General features: G+C 63.4%; 2 protein-coding genes across 5 annotated transcripts in view; one reads left to right on the plus strand and one right to left on the minus strand.

The window, feature by feature from the left end:
- The window catches only part of TP53I11 (tumor protein p53 inducible protein 11), a 15,188-nt gene extending 13,023 nt beyond the window's left edge, over positions 1-2,165 (plus strand). Inside the window, exon 8 of the mRNA XM_017346154.3 lies at positions 304-2,165. Within this exon, the coding sequence (XP_017201643.2) occupies positions 304-437 (134 nt within the window). The 3' untranslated portion in view covers positions 438-2,165. The remainder of the gene's footprint in view (positions 1-303) is intronic.
- Positions 2,088-16,101, minus strand: part of TSPAN18 (tetraspanin 18) — a 167,416-nt gene continuing 153,402 nt past the window's right edge. For all 4 annotated transcript variants that reach the window (XM_051852548.2, XM_051852540.2, XM_051852555.2 and 1 more), the window contains 5 exons: positions 12,508-12,582; positions 11,541-11,639; positions 10,921-11,103; positions 6,263-6,346; positions 2,088-4,589 (listed from right to left, as the gene is read on the minus strand). In XM_051852548.2, the coding sequence (XP_051708508.1) occupies positions 4,542-4,589; positions 6,263-6,346; positions 10,921-11,103; positions 11,541-11,639; positions 12,508-12,582 (489 nt within the window). In that variant the 3' untranslated portion in view covers positions 2,088-4,541. The remainder of the gene's footprint in view (positions 4,590-6,262; positions 6,347-10,920; positions 11,104-11,540; positions 11,640-12,507; positions 12,583-16,101) is intronic.

Genomic DNA, 16,101 nt, shown 5'->3' on the forward strand with positions numbered 1-16,101 from the left:
TGTGCACCTGCACACCTGTGCACACATACCTGACATGGACCTGTCTTCGTCAGTCCAGAGTCTTGTCCCGTCTCATGCCTGCACACACCTGCAGCCCAGCACCTGCTGTGTACACAACACCGGCTCTGTGTGGGCCCCTGCCCTGCCCAGCACCTGCCTGTGGAGTGGGCGGTGCCAGGTCCTGCATTCCCGGCAGGCGGGGCGGGCAGCCACCCCGGGGCTCCCAGTGCTATGTCGGGGGCGGTTAGGGTGCATTCTCTCCTCTGACATCTGTACCCTCGGCCCGGCCCTTCTCCCACACAGTGGTCACTGCCACCCTGGCCGAGACGGGCCTCACATCCCTGGGGATCCTGCTGCTCCTGGCCAGCCGCCTCGTCTTTGTCGCCATCAGCGTGTACTACTACTACCAAGTCGGCCGAAAACCCAAGAAAGTCTAGCCCGCCTCAGAGCCGGGGCCTGCCCACGCCTGGGGCCGCCGGCTTCCCTGTGCTTTCTGGAAGGCGGGAGGGTCCCCTCCCTCTCCCCACGCTGCTGTGGGGAGCTGTAGGCCTCTGCACCCGTCTCACCCCATGTGGAGACACCTCTGTGGTGGGACTCCCAGGGTCAGCGGGCAGAGTGGAGGCCAGGGAGGCCTGGATGAGAGAGAGAGAGAGAGAGAAAGAGAGAGAGAGAGGCTGCAGGCCACGCCCTGCTCTCTCTCCGACACCCCGGCCATCCTAGAGCCCAAGCAGCTGAACCGGGCTCTCTCTCTCTCTTTCTCTCTCTGCCTGGGAACCTGCAGACCTTGGCCTTGTGCCCTGACCCCTCCACCAGGGCTCTCCCCACATGTGGGGGCCCCTCTGCACCGGAACACACGCATGCACGGGACACGCGCACGCACAAGCCACGTACACAACGCGCCGCTTCCCATTGGCTGGTCGGGGCTGCCCTGCAGGGAGCACGAGTGGAGTGGGCACTGACTTTTCACACAGCCGGCAGCCCCGCCTCCCGCCCGGGGCCTTGCTGCCCAGTGCCTGCCCCCAGCCCAGGTCCCTGGGAGCTCTACTTCTGGCCTGGGTTCAGCCCGCCCGCAGCCAGCAGTGACCCCGGACAGATGGACACACAGATAGCCCCAGATGGAGGCCTGTGGGAGCGACAGGGTTTGCAGTCCAAGGAGGAGAAAGGCAAAGCTGTGGCCTTGGTTTACCCCCTGACACATCCTGTCCTGGCCTCCCATCCTGGGCTCAGCCCCTCTCCCGGGTGCCGCCCCAAGGCTAAGCCCAGGACTACTGCAGGGGAAATCCGTAGAAGGCTTCCACTTGCCCTGCTCCCCTCCGGGGAAGGCGGGCGGGGGGGCTCCCTTGCAGGCATAGGCCCCTGGCCCTGCCCGCCCCACAGGCTCACCCGCACATGCTGTGAGCCCCCCCAGAAATCCTCACTCCTCGCCTCCAGCACCCCAGGAACAGCAGCCCCTGGGTCCTGGGGACAGGCGTGGAGTGAGGCAGCCCCGGGCGCCAGGTGAGGGGTCCAGGGGCAGGCAGCTCTGCTTGGGGACCGGCTGGCCCACCCCTGTTCCCAAGGGCAGAGCCCACGCCCAGGCCTGCGCCTCTTGCCTCCTAGGTCTGTGCCTCTCTCCAAGGTCCTGCTGCTGAGCCCTGGCGGGCCGGGGGGCTCACTGCTGCTCCCCTAAGGCCATGTTTCTAGTGCCTGGGCCCATCGTTCGTTCTCCTTGGGGACATGGCAGGCAGGTGGCCAGGGAAGCAGAAGGCCATGAAGCTGGGCGCCAGGCTCTGCGGTGGGCGTCTGTGGGCCGAGACCACCGAGCTGCCGTCCTCCCCTGTGCAGTGGACGGGCTGGCCAGGCCCGCACCCAGCAGTGCTCTTGGCCTTGGGGCTTAGGGAAGCATTGTATGAGGTTTAGCAGGGGACCCAGAAGGCAAGGGGCTATGGTGAGGGGGAGGGGTAAGGGGACCCTCCAGTGCAGGGGGGAGGCCCGGTGCGGCCCGCCCTGCCAGACTGGGGATGACCTGTGCCCTCCCTCCCTCGCCTCTGCCTTCCGGCTTCTGCCCCCGCCCCCGGCCAGCCCCGCCCCCTGGAATCAAGACCACCTTTCTTCACGGTCACTATTTATTCTTCGTTCCTTTTTCTTTTGTAAGAAACAGTCACAAAAACCAGTGCAAAACCATCCGAGTGGGCGTCCTGTTTTATATTACAAAAGCTCTGGGTGATCCTAGAAAAGGCGGCGTTCTCGCGGGAGGGGGCCGCGGAAGGTCAGCTCTGCTGCTCCCTCGAGGCGCGACCGCAGGCTGGGGGATCCTCCGGGGCCCCTTGGGCCTGGACGGGGAGGGACAGAGGTGCCTGGGGGACGCCCGGGCCGCAAGGCTGGGAGTGGGGCAGGGCTTGGTCTGCAGGACATGGGCTTCCTGGAGAACGCCATTCCTGGCCTTGTTGGCTGGGTCGCGGGAAGTCGTGGGCGTGGGCTGTTGGATCCTGGAGTGCAAAGCAGAGGGGAGGCCTGGCCCGCTGTCCCCACCAGAACTGAGCGGCGGCATCCTGGTGCCCACGGGTCCTGGGCCCTAGGGGAAGCCCCAGTCTAGTGTAGGCGGGGCTTTCTTCACCATGCCCCCACCCTGTTCCAGGCTGGTCTCAGGCAGCCTCGCCCAGCACTAACAGCCTGGGCTCCCCTGCCTGTGTGGTGGGAACAGCAGCCCCGCCCAGCCTGGCTGTGGGTTTTCTTTTTTTTTTTGGTCAGCCTCCAAGCAGGCATTGCCTCTCCCAGGAGGCTGCAGCCACATGCAGGAGGGGTCCAGAGATGGGCAAAGCCCCGTGGCCTTCCCACGCTGGGCTGGGGTGCCCATCGCAGGTGCCCCTGCAGCCTCCAAGGGGCTCTGAGGTCAGCACAGCAGATGCCCCCAGGGACACTGGGAAGACGGCTTAGAGACGTGGTGAGCAGGGCCTGGACCAGTGGGCACAGCAGCAGGGGGCCTGGGGAATGGGGAGAGGGCCAAACTGAATCTCGCCAGTTGGCCCAGAGCTGCTGCCTGCAGCTCTCCCCAGGTGGCCGGTAAGCCCTAGGGGAGGCCAGGAGCTGGTACAGGGGCCAGTGGCAGGTGAGACACAAGGGTCTCTAACTAGGGCAGGCACCATGCTGTTCCTCCCATCCCCGTGCCCACGGCAGACGTCACTAGTCAAACTCGAGGTGTCCGACAGACATCACTAATCGAGATTCCATTGCCCTCTCTCACTGAGCCCAGACCAAGTCTGAGGTCCTCGGCACAGCCTTTGGCGGTCACTCCTGACCGATGGGCATGAGGCATCCGGCAGCCTAGCTGCCAACACTGGTGTAGAAGTTGAAGCCCTGGTGTCTGCGAGTGGTGCGTGGGCGTGAACGTGTGTCAGTGGGAAAATCTCTCTCTGCCTGAGCCTGGACGGGCAAGGGACAGGGAATGGTGGCACAGCCGAGAGGGCCCAGAGGCCCCAAGGGTTCTTCAGTCCAGGAAGAGACGCAGCGAGTGGGATGCCATGGCCAGAACCAGGGAAGTACAGAATGCTCTGCTGTGTAGTGAGCTAACGCTAGGTCAGAGCAGGCCAGAGGCAGAGGCTGCCTGGGGAGGTAGTAAGCTCTCCATCCCTGGAGGTATGCAAGGAGAGGGTGGCGAGGTCTTGGCAGGAACCCTGCAGAAGCCGTGCGGCCTCCGTTCTGGGTCGGGGGTGGGACTCTTCTCTCCCAGGAGCCAGGGAACAGACGTGGACAGGGACACGGGGATGTGGTGAGTGTACGTGAGTGTGTTCGTGGGGGCGGTGGGAGGGGGCAGGGGGCACAAAGTCCAGAATGTTCTTAGCCGTCGAGCTCGGCCTGCGGGGGGCGTCGGGAGGCTAAGGCCGCAGCACCCATGAGCAGCAGCAGCTCCGGCCGAGTCCCGGACACAGCGACCGCAGCCATGCGTGTGCTCTGCCGCCACCTCTCTCTGGGCCTCCAAGGGTGCGCGGCACGGTCCAACAGACCCTGCCAGCCAGGTCTTGGATGCCCATGGTTCCAAGCTGAAGCAGGGACAGCGCCACCCTCTGGCAGTCACGGGATTGCGCTTAGGTTGAGTCCTGGAATCTCCTTGACGACCCCCACTCCCCCCGCCCCGCCCCGCCCAACCCAGGGCTTCTGTGAGGTCGGCTGCTGCCTGCTCGCTGCTGAAATCCTCACTCGCTTGGCACCGGGTCCTGAAGCTGAGAGGAGAGAGGGTCCTGGCTGGGGGACGCCAGTGTCTGGCTGGGTCACAGAGGGGGCCCGGGACCGGTGCCCCTTTGGTTTCCGGAGCAGACCTGGTCCTGCATCAATGCTGGCGTCCCTGTGGAGGGCCCACGGCACCTGCCCTGGCGTCCAGGCCACAGTTTTGTCTTCATTTTGTTTTGTTAAAAAAATAGCTCTCTTCCCCCGGTCCTTCTCCTGGCCATACACCAGGCCGCTTCCTCCCCTGCGGCCCAGGACAGGGAGGGCGGGGCGGGGGGAAGGGGAGAGCGCTGGGTGCTGGGCAGCGGTGGGCAGGGCCAGTCCTCAGGCCACGCCCCCTACTGGATGCCCCGGAAGAGGCACATGGCGAAGACCATGACGCACAGCTGTGGAGGAAGCAGAGGTCGGCCTGTTAGGTGGGCGCTGCAGCCAGGGGGAGGGGCCCACTACTCCCGGGCCACACTCGGGGACGGGGTCTCGGGACACAGAGCCCAGGCAGCAGTCAGCTCCCTGATCCAGCAGGCACCCGGACCAAGCACCTCCCTTCGCTGGACCCCAGAAGGCAGCAGGAGCTTTCCCGGAATCCTTTCCCTTGACCAGGAAGTGAGGCTCAGAGAGGTCACAGGACCGCCTATGGTCACACAGCACAGGGCGGGAGCTAGGGTTTCAGCCTGGGCACTCTGAGCCCAGTGCTCGTGCTCATACTCCCCATGTTGTCCCTGTGTAGCGCACAGGACGCTGGGGAGACTGCCGTGCGGGGCGGGTCTCTAATGATGCGATGACACCTGGCACACGCTTAATTAAAGGTGACTCATGGGCAACTCCCCAGGCTCGAGCTCCATCACTGAGCACCCATCCAGGGCCCTGGAGCGGGTGGGGGAGGGCGGCAGAGACCCTCACTCAGGAACTCCCCTCTAGAGATTGATTGCTGTCCCCTCTGGCCAGGGGCTCCTTAGCCAGCAGCACAGGGAACGAGCCCCCAGACCACAGGCTTATGGCACAATGGTGGAGAGGCCCCATGGGGCAGGGGGTGATGAGGCTGGGCCAGGGTCCTGGTGTAGGATTCTGCCTCCCAGCAGGACTTGGTGCTAGGAGCCTGCTGATTGATGCCATTCTACGGATGAGCAGGCCGAGGCTCAGAGGACCTGGGTCTGGGGAGAGGCAGAGCTGGAGCGAGCGGGACACAGAGCCCGGGCTCTTCCCGCCCAGGACAGATCCTGCGATCTCCGGGGCCCAGGTGTGCAGTCTCCTGTTTCTTGTCTGTGGTTGCTCTGCCCGAGGGGACCCATCCAGCTACAGAGGTGCGGGCACACAGTAGGGGCTCCATAGGTGTTTTTGGAACAGATGAATGGATAATGAATGCGTGCGCCCCCATCTCTTCCACAGAACCGCACGGTTTAACCGAGCAAGGTGGCCCTGATGTTGCCAGGTGCTCCATGGGACGTGGGTCTGAGGATCAGGCTACCTTCCTTTCTCTGCGGGCTGGGGACCTGCTGGGCCCCCAGAGAGCTCCTTGCTGGGGCTGGGCGTGGCTCGGCGATGCTGGAGCCTGCCGCCTGAGAGCCCAGAGAGGCCTCCCCGTGGCTGAAGCGCCACCTAGTGGTGTCTACGAAGCCCGCAGCAGCTCAGCTTTGGAAGTGGCTCTGGGATGCCCCCAGGAAAGGGGCTAAGGTGTCCCTTGGGAGGTGAGGAAGGCTGCCCTGCCCTCTCCCAGGCCCTGAGCATCCTACAGAGCAGGGGGCTACCTGGGGCCACAGGCTGCAGCCACCACCCTGGTGAGCCCACTGCAAGGGCACACCCTGAACTTGGAGCTGGGGGAGGGGAGGGGATGGGGAGGAGGTGGAAGTGACTCTCAGGGCCTCCCATGTGTCCTGCTTGCGGTCCAAGGGTGGCTCTCAGGCTGCAGACAGACAAAGCCCGGCTTACCACCCACAGTGCCCAGAGCCTGGGAGATAGGGAGGCTGGGGGTGCAGGCCCCCAGGGAGAGGGGGATCTGCCCCAGACTCCATGTGTAGCTCCCTCCCCCAGGGGCGCAGCAGAAGTGGGGTCCACCACCTACCTCGATGGCCAGCACCCCGATGGCTAGGGCTCCGGCTAGGTAGACGTAGGTCTCGAAGGCATTGAGGATGACCGTGTAACAGCCCTGGGAGGGAAGGGCCACGGGTGAAGCAGCAGCCAGGGGGCCGGGGAGGCCTTGGATGCCAGCGTCAGCACTAGGGGCTTGGGGTCCATGGTGAGTGGGCCCACAGCTCAGGTGGCACCAGGTCTGCCTGCCAAGCCCCCCTTAGGCCAGCACAGGGGAGGTGGGAGGCCCACAGACCCCTGCCATCGGGCAACTGAAGGCCAGAGACCCACTTAGCCACCTGCCCCTAGGGCAGGGCCAAAATCCACCAGCTTCAGACCAGTCCGCCACAGACCCATGTGATGTCATTTTGACAGCGACCCGAATATTGGAAAATTTCCCACAAACATGTGGACGGCCCACTGCTCTGAAACACACACACACACACACAGACACACATACACACAGACACACACACACAGACACACACACAATGCAGCAGCAGGTGAACCTGCCCCTTGCAAGGCCTGCATCCCACAGGGGAGTGCCTGGCTTCGAGTCCCACCTCCACTTCCGATGCAGTGGCAGTGCTAGTGCACCCCCAGAAGGCACAGGTGAGGGCTCAGCTACGTGGGTCCCTGCCCCACACATCAGGGAGACCTGGATGGAGTTCCAGGCTCCCGGCTCTGGTCCGACCCAGCCCTGGCTGCCGTGAGCATTTGGGGAGGGAACCAGTGGATGGAAGACCTCTCTCTGCCTTTCAAATAAAGAATTTTTTTTTTTAAAGCACAGGGTCCAGCCCCGTGAGCCCTCCGGCCTCTGTCAGCCTCCCCAGGAGCTGCTCCCTGTGGATGGGACAAGTGCTCCCCAGGGGGCCCTACTGTCCCACACCCAGCGTCTCTCCCCCTCCTCACCACCTGCCAGGCTACGCAAGGATTTCCGGCTTTCAGTTTCTGCCCTGAGGCAGCACAGCCCATCTTCAAAACTTGGCTTCCATCCCACCTCCTTCGGGCAGCCCTCCAGGATCAGGCGGACCCACTGGGCCCTTTGACTGGATTTCTTTCCCATGCTCTTTTGCTCTCCCAAAGCATCCTGGGACTCAGAAACAGGAGACAGAGAGTGGAGGGGGGGAGAGGAGCTGCCCCCACCCCGACCACGGCCCCACAGGGCCCCAGTCACTCATACTGGCATCTTCCTGTCCACCCCCTGCGCAAGCCATGCTGAGCCGGCACTGTGGCATGGCAGCTGCTTAGAGTGAAGTGTACAGTTAAAGGCGACGGGGAGGGGTTTCTTTCCAGACCCCCATTTCACTGGACTGGGGATCAGAATTGTAGGCAGGTCCCCCAGGAAATTTTGAAGGCCTGCAGATAGCAACCAGGGCAGAACGTCACAGCTTCACCTTCAGGTCTGATTTCGCCTGCGCCATCGCTGGGGGCCCAGCCAAAGGCTGTGATGGAGCAGAGCCCTGGGAGGCCCAGGCGCCCTAGGAGCCCACTGCGGCTGGGAGGGGCGCCCGTCTGCCTGTAGACCCATGTTGCCCCTGACCTCAAACCTCTGTGTCGATGGCTTTGTAAAGTAATACGAGGATCTGGACCGAGCAGGGAGTTAGAGGGCGTGGAGCTGGAATTTCTGCACTGTGACTCGATTTCCCCACCTGTCTGACCCGCCACCTTCCCAGGATGCACCTGTGTCTCGTCTGGGGCCATGATGGCCATGTGGAGCTTGAACTCCACCTGGAGGCCATGGAAATCCCATGAAACTCCTGCACACTGACTGAGCTGTACCCAGGCCTCACCCCATCCTCAGGAAAAAGGCGAGAGCATGAGGGATCCTGCTCGGGCCTCCTGTCTCCAGCTCCCTCCTCAGAGGGGCTCTGAGGTCCGCTCATGATACATTTCTCCGTGTGGGGTGGCCCACGCTCACGCGTGAACGTGTGCTCACTCTCCCTCTTGAAGAAATCAATCCTGCTCTCGCGCAGGTCCCTTACTTAGGGGGTCTGGTCTCTGTGAGGCCAAGGGTGCCGACCAGTAAGGACTAAGACACCCAGGCCCAGAGCAGAACAGAGCTGCTCCGTGGGGGAGGAAAGGGAGATCCTGGGCTCCGTCCTGGGAGGGAGGGGTCCTTCTGGCCTCCTGCCCCTCCCCCCACAGCCCCTGTGTGCCCCCTGCCGGCGGGGACCCACCCCTCTCCCTCTCCTCCAGCTCACGCTCCAGGCTTGCGAGGGGCCATCAGCTGCTCTGTGCTCCTTGGTGTGCAGATCCTGAGTGGGGGGCGGGTGTCTGAGTACACAGGTGGGTGTCACTGCCCGGTACTTTCTCTCTCTCTCTCTCTCTCTCTCTCTCTCTCTCTCTCTCTCTCTCTCTCTCGGCCTGAGAAGCGGCAGGCTCCTTCCTAAGCACACAGCTGAGCTGGACACAGCTTACCTGGAGGACCGGCAGGTGCTGCCGGCACCTCCGAGCCTGCACCTGTTGCCTGGCACCTGGGACTTCACTGCTACATTCTCTTGGCAGACTGTAGCACCAACAAACCCCCCAGGCCCCTAGACGGATGCAAGCCCACCAGGAGGGTGAGCGGAGGCTTCCAGGGTACTGAGACACGGTGGGGGGGTGGGGGGGGTGGGGAGGAATGGACAGCCCAGCTGATGCTGCCCTCAGTGAGCGTCCCTCTGGAGGGTGCCGGGCTGGGGCCTTGGGTGCTCTTGGCTCTCTCTTAACCTGCACTGCAGCCCCTGGTGGCAGAGGGGTCCACCTGCCTTTTAGCCATGGGAAGGGAGGGAGAGAGGGAGCTGCGGCCCCAGCACTGGCTGGAGCAAGGGGAGCCGGGGTTTGCACTGAGCTGCACCCCCAGCTGTGCTGCTAGGTAGGGAAGGGAGCCGGGCATCGGCAAGGCCGGGTTCTGCCCCCAGCATGGGGGGGGGCAGGCCCTGGGCTCAGAGCCCACTCCTGGATATCGCCTCGCCCCATGACCCCGCAAGGTCCAGCCCTGCGCCACCCAGGGAGGCGCGTTGGGGGGACCGTCCCTCCCTGGGCCTGCCGCTGTGGACTGAGCAGGGAGGGACCGCCCCTCCACCCTCCACCCCAGCCCACCCCTCTGACGGGGCGCCCACTGCAACTCAACACTAAGCAGCTCTCATAGCTCCACCCCCACTGACCCATGGGGCACCTCGGCTCGGGTGCTGCAAAGGCACTGCACGCTCGCCCACTCTCGACGCACACGCCCCAAGCCAGGCTCGCCAGCCTCCCAGGACAGAAACCCCAGAGCCCCCATCCCCCACGAGGACCCAGCTCTCCCAGCATTCTCTCTGCAGGCTGCCAGCTGGGCTGCAGGGAACAGAGACAGTCCCACGTGGAGGGCGGCTGCAGGGTCATCCTCCCCGAGGGTGAATGCAGAAACAGCCCGTCAAGTGTGGCACAGCCCCGGGCACCATGCAGGTGGCCCCAGAAGTTTCCAGGTCGCAAGCACCCCTAACAGCCGGCGGCAACTCCTTTGTGGTTTGCATCAGATCCTGACCCCTGGCGGCCGCTCTGCTCTGCTCCCACAGAGCTGCCCGTGGCCCTGGCTCCCTCTCTCTGGATGCTCCCAGGGCTCTGTCACTAAACCACAGCCTGGGCGGGGTGGGGGAGGGGAGGTGCTGGCACAGCAGGTCCTCCTCGGGGCGTCACTCAAGGTGTAGGAATCATCTCTCTCTCCCAATTGGTAAGAAGTTGGGGACAGACACGGCTGCAAGGGAGCCAGGGAGGGGCAGCCCGTGCCTGGTGGTTGTAGGGAGTGACCCACAGCCTCTTCCCAAGGCCAAGGGTGTGAGTGGGGTCCGCAGGCCAGGCACTGTCTCTGCTGCAGCACGGGCAATCAGGTTCAGGGCGGGTGCCTGGGCCAAGGCGGCACTGCAGGCAATAATGAAGGCCTACTGCGGCCTCTCCTCGAGCCTGGGTGAGGCCCGGCCTGCCCCTCAGGACCAGGGCCGGCCCCGCCCCTGCTGGCCTCCCCCTGGAGAGCCTGACCAAGTGAAGGGCCCGGGGCACAACTCAGTCCACCCATCCCTTCCTCCCTCCCCTTCCACCCAGCCTGGTCTCCCCTGTACCCCTCCTACAGCTGTAGGTTCGGCCGGGGTGGAGGGTGTGGGTGGGAGGACTGGTCAGTGAAGAGGCGCAAGTACAAGGGCTCTCTGCATCTCGCGCAGGCGCACAGGGGACACTGTCGGGGCCTGTTTCCCAGAGGCCACACACGCAGGAAGTGGGGGGGTCTCTCCAAGGAGGAGAAGTCCTTGGGGTATGAGAGGCAGGGAGTCTGGAAGCATCCGCGACCTTGGAGGCTCAGGTCAGAGAGACCTTGTCCCTTGGCATGAGTGGGATGCATATGTGAGCTCCTTCAAAACGCAGTGCATGGCTGAGGAGGGGCCCCCACTGGGTACGTCGGGGGCTCCCCTCAACCTGTGCTGCAGAATCTCACCGAACCATAACCCTGCCCAGTGCCCCCTGCAGCCCTGGGCCACCTGCCACCCCGCCTTCTCCTCTGGAGTTGGGTCTCGGCAAGGACGGAGCCTCTGTCTGCTCCCACCAAGGTGCAGGAGCCCCAGATCCCCACGACACCTCCACGGGAGTGCAGGGGTGCCCCTCCCCGCCCCAGCCCTGGCCACCCCGGCCACGGCCTGGCACCTGCTTGTTGAGAAACGGGCTCCTTCCCAGAAGGCACTCCTCCCTGCTCAGCAGGACCCCGGCCCGCGCCTGGGGCTCTCTCCGGCAGCAGGCCTCTGGCACCTCTTCACTGTCCAGGGCCAGGAGTCGAAAAACAGATGCAACCTTGAAGTCCTCAGGGCCGTTGACCCCACAGCAACCAAACTAGGAGGAGAGCAGAGAGAAGGCGCAGGTGTAGGGGTGGGGCACGACCAGCCCCTCCAAAGGAGTGGGGTCGGAAGACCACTGGTGGGAGCTGGCTCCACCTGCCCTTCCTGTGTGACCCTGGGGAAGTCACTCAGCTTCTCTGAAGCAGAGGTGGTGGGGGCACTTAGTACCTGCTCAGTGAACGGTTGCTAGGTTACCATCACTTGAAAACCCTAGTGAGGGCAACCAAACAGGATGCACCCCAAGTTCAAATTGCAGTCCACCCGCCGGGCTGCCTGGGAGGCCGTGTGAGTACTGATTTCTAAGGCCAGGCCTGAGCTGGGTGGAGGAGTACTCTGATCGATTGTTGATGTCTGGCCCGGGCCGGGGAACAGAGAGGAGCAGGTGGCTGGAGTGTGCTGCCACAGGCATTGCAGCTCTGAGCGGTCACTCACCGTGATCATGACCGAGTTCCAGGTGGCGGAGAAGACGTCCGTGTCATTGTTGCCCTGGTAGTGCTTGGTGAGCTCCTTGGTGAAGAACTCCCGGGTGAGCTGGTGGCAGAGGGCAGGCGGCTGAGATGCGGCAGCTTGGTGCAGCCCCAGCCTGTGTGCCAGTCATCTGTCTGCTGGGGCTGGGGAGGGGGAGCGCCCCCTTGGGGAGATCCGAGGCCAGGGCTCCCTGGTATCCTCTCTGTACCCTGCAGCTCTTCTCAGCGGGAGGGTGTGGGGGCTTCTCCAGGGTGGGGGGCTTGCCCCCACCTGGTCCCTTCCATCCTGACTTGTTCCTCGGACACAGCCAGGCAGGCGCTTCCACCCAGTCCCAGCCTGGCCTTTGTACAGCCATGGTTCCCAGACGTCTTGGTAAGACGCTGCCTCTCTCAAAGCATTCTCCCAAGGTCTGGCCACCCTTTGTCCCGCTGCCCGGGGCACCCTTCTCTGCCCACAGCCGCCGCCGTGCCCCTCTGCCCCAAGGCCAGCTGTGCCTGCTGCTCCTCTGCCCCTCTGTCCCCTGTTCTGCTCCAGGCTTTGACTGTGGGGCTGGGCTCCTGTCCACTCCGGGGAGGGAGTTAACTCGGAGGGGTTGGGGCCTCTGGCATGGGGATGGGGGGCTGCGGGATGGGGCACCTGCACGCGTCCTAGGGTTTGGGCACAGCTCCCTCTGGGCAAGGTGTGGGGCTGCACTCTCAGACGCAGGGCAGACCGCAAGGGCCTCCTGTCTCTGGAACCTTCTGGAATAGCCCTTGCAGAAAGGGGCTCCCTGGGGATCTTGCTGGCTGCGCTGTGGGTCAGGATTTGGGCTGGAAGCGCTGCGTGAGGGAGGCTGCCAGCCCTGAGATGCTGTAGGAGGGGCGGGGTTTCTCAGAAAGGCCACGGGGTGGCAGCAGAGAGCAGGGCCTGGGGCCCGGGACCTGGTACCTACATTTTCCCTGAAGATGAAGGCCAGGATGGCTGCTGAGAGCTCCGCCAGGAAGATGATGAGGATGAACAGAAAGAACTGCGAAGAGAGGGAGGCGGGTTCCTGAGGCTGGCGGCTGGGTATCGCTCCTCCCTCTGTCCCACTGTTGATGGCCCCAGCTTTGTAAGACTAAGACACCCCGCAGCCACCACTTAGGTGTTTTTCATAAAAGTCACACCAATGACCCATCCTTGGAGGCCACAAGGTTGCCATCAGGACATGGAGAAAGTAAACAAATGACATAGCTTCCATGCAAAGGAACCCCCTTAGAAAGACAACTTTGTGCAGTGCACGGTCTGAACCACTGGACCAGGCAGCCCCAGAGGGAGATGGCTGGTGAGCCCGAGATGTGGGGACCCTGAGTTCTAGGGGATCCCCAGCCCACCAGCCCTGGTGGGAAGTGGGGAGTTCCTGTTTGTCCTCAGCAGAGATGAAGGAGAGAGACTGAGGAGCAGACACAGTGCCGGTGCGGACCGGAGAGCCGGGAGCTTGGTGTCCTGCTGTCTTCTCCGCACTTCTGGTTGTCCCCCAAGTTAACCATGGAGCCTCGCACACCAAGACCCCCACTTCTGCCAGGAAGGCCCCTCCCCACCTCGCCCATCCACGCCTCGGTTTTCTAGGCCAGGTGAAGCCCAGGTCTCTGCTGCGAGAAGCCTTCCACGACTCCCCTAGGACCTCTGGGGTCCCCCACGTCACAGAGGCACTTCCCCCCAGCCAGACACAGGGACCATGACCCAGCATGCAGCACTCCCCAAGCCCCCTGGCCGTCAGAGGAATGAATGCACAATGAGCCAACAGCCCGCCGAGAGAACCTCGCAGGAGGAAGACGAAGTGGCTGTGCTGTCCTGATTACTTCCTGTTGTGAGCTCCTGGGTGCCCCTGCAGGCACCGACTTCCGGTTCGCCAGCTGCCCTGGCCCTGCTGCCGGGGGGTGGGGGGAGGGATGGGAAGGACCTCCTGCAGGTGCACAGGGAGAGGTGCTGCTGGCTCAGGAGCAGCCACTCGGAGCCACTTCCTCACACCCACCCCTGAGCACCGCTGCCATCGCCTGGAGGAGTCTGTCCCAGCCAGATGGGGCTCTGTCACTTCCCCCCTCCCTGGGGAGCCCCGGCCACGCCCCCATGGGTTCCCCAGGGTTCTTCAAATCCCTTGGTCTGCTTTTGGGGAGAGAGGCTCGGGATGGATCAGAACCATGTCCATCTTGGAGATGGACATGAAGCATCCCCTGGGCCTGGCAGAGATGGCCAAGGCCAAGGCCAAACCCTTGGTGGGTGCAGCCCCTTGGCCAGTGATGGATGCTCATCCAGCTCCGGCTCGGGAAGACCTACGCTATCTGCCCCACACCCCCACGCTGCGGCCGCTGCCGGCACCTTGGCAGTGATCTCCCTCCGCGGGGGGTGCACCCGAGCTGGCCGTGGCATGGACGTGGGCGGTACCCCTCCATGGGTGGGGTGAGATCCAGGGTGACTGGGTGCAGAGCTCCGCCTAAAGCCGGCGGGCGCAGGTGGTTCACACAGCTGCGGCCAGTGGAGAGGGAGCTCCGTGTGTCCCAAGACAGGTGCCAGCGAGCGTGTCCTTGGCAGAACCAGCAGCCTCCACCACTGTGGAGCCCTGCTGATCCAGACCTGGGGACCCTTCCAGCAGCCTGGTGGGGCAGGGCTCTTGGCATCTTTCCCTGATGGAGACTGGCACCCCAAGGAGCTGGCACCGCTGGTGGGCACACACCAGGGACTGAGACACGGGCTCCGTGAGTCAGGATAGCCTCTCGATAGCATGTTCTCCTGGAAGCCCCAGAAACGCAGGCTAGAGGCCAGCAGCGATTCCGAGGAGTTAGGGAGCAGGTACCCCAAAGCCAGGCTCTTCCCTCCCCTCTGAGTGCCGCCTTCTCTCTGGCCCTCCGTCCCGGGGCTATTCTTGGAGCACCTGCTCCAGGCCAGGTCCTGTAGGCGGTGCTGCTGCGTGCGCTCGTACACACACGCACACACACACCAGTGGCCAGCTGCACGGAGCCGGAGCGTCGGGATGAGATGAATGAATGAGTGCCCTACATCACTGCCTCCCTGGAGGAGGCAGCCACGTGGGCAGGGGCTCCCGGGGCACAGCGACTGAGAGGTGTGTGCTAGGGGACATCCGGTGAGCAAGCGTGCATGCTGCCTACAGCGGTGACAACGCCACCTTCTCCACCTTGTCCCCCACCCCGGCCACCCACTTCACAGCGCCTGGGCTGGCCACTCGGCAGAGGGGCAGACGCCGTGGTTTGGCCCACTCATGGGCGTTTCTAGGCTTTTCTGGTGCACGCGCCTCCAGCAGTGGCTGCTTCCCGGGCTCCCAAGCAGACACACTTCGTGCCCACCCCAGTTCCCTCGTGTCCTCTGGAGGCACGCGTCTCAGGGCGGTGTCACGGCACAGTGGGCGCTGGTTCGGGGCCTCACTTCCTCGGCTTCCGGTCCAGGTCCCTGCTCATGCATCCTGGGATGCGGCGGAAGACGGCCCATGTGCCTGGGCCCCTGCCACTCACATGGCAGACCTGGAGGAAGTTCTGGGCTCCCGGCTTTGGCCTGGCCCAGCTCTGGCTGTGGCAAGCATTTGGGGCGTGAGTTAGCAGATGGAAGATGCTCTCTATCATTCTGCCTTTCAAGTAGATGGAAATAAATCAATAAACATTTGCAAACTGCATTCAGTTCTAAATTTTGGCCATCTTCCTTTCCAATTTAGCATATCTTTGTTATATTTTAAAAATTCGGACATCTAAATAAATTGGAGGCAAAACACCCTTGAAATACTCAAAGAGAAGCCAACAGGAAAAAGGTGCCATGGAAACTCACACACAGGCTGATCCTGCCACACTGCCCACGAGTGCTGTGGAACCCAGCCACGGGGCCAAGTTTGGAAATGTGTGTTTACATACGCTGATCAGCAGGGGGTTTGGTCATTAGGCCGACTGTCCCCAGCCCCGACTGTCCCCAGCCCTGGCTGTCCCCAGCCCTGGCTGTCCCAGCCCCCAACTGTCCCTGGCCCCGATTGGCCCAGGGCCCAGGGGTTTGCAGCCTTGGAGCAGATGATGGCGAATGACACACTCCCTCCTTTTGTCTCCCTCTCTCAGGCCCGCTCAATGCACCTGCATGCCCTCCCGGCCGGTGGAAGGGGCAGTCACTGGCTTCTAGAAGAACCCAGAGCCCACCAGGGGGCCCGCCCCACGCCCTACTCCTGATGGGTTCAGGTTGTCTCACGTTCTAAGTCTCGCATCTTTTTGGAAACCTTCTAGAAGCTGTGTGCCTTCCCCAGAGACGCGTACCCCCTACCCCATGAGCATGGACACACACACAGCACATATGCAACCAACTCACATAGAACACACACACACCACACATCCACAGTCATATGCATACCCCCAGCACAGACATGCGTGCATCCACACAGGGTGCACATGTGATGCAACACACACATGCGTACACACCAGCGTGCACACGCACACCACAACGGAACATTCTCCACGTGATTTTAGGCGGATTTTGGTCAGTCTGGGGCTCAGAGCCCCTCCCTGGGAGCCCCTCCATC

Source organism: Oryctolagus cuniculus, chromosome 1, assembly GCF_964237555.1.
Source record: "Oryctolagus cuniculus chromosome 1, mOryCun1.1, whole genome shotgun sequence".
NCBI lineage: Eukaryota > Metazoa > Chordata > Mammalia > Lagomorpha > Leporidae > Oryctolagus > Oryctolagus cuniculus.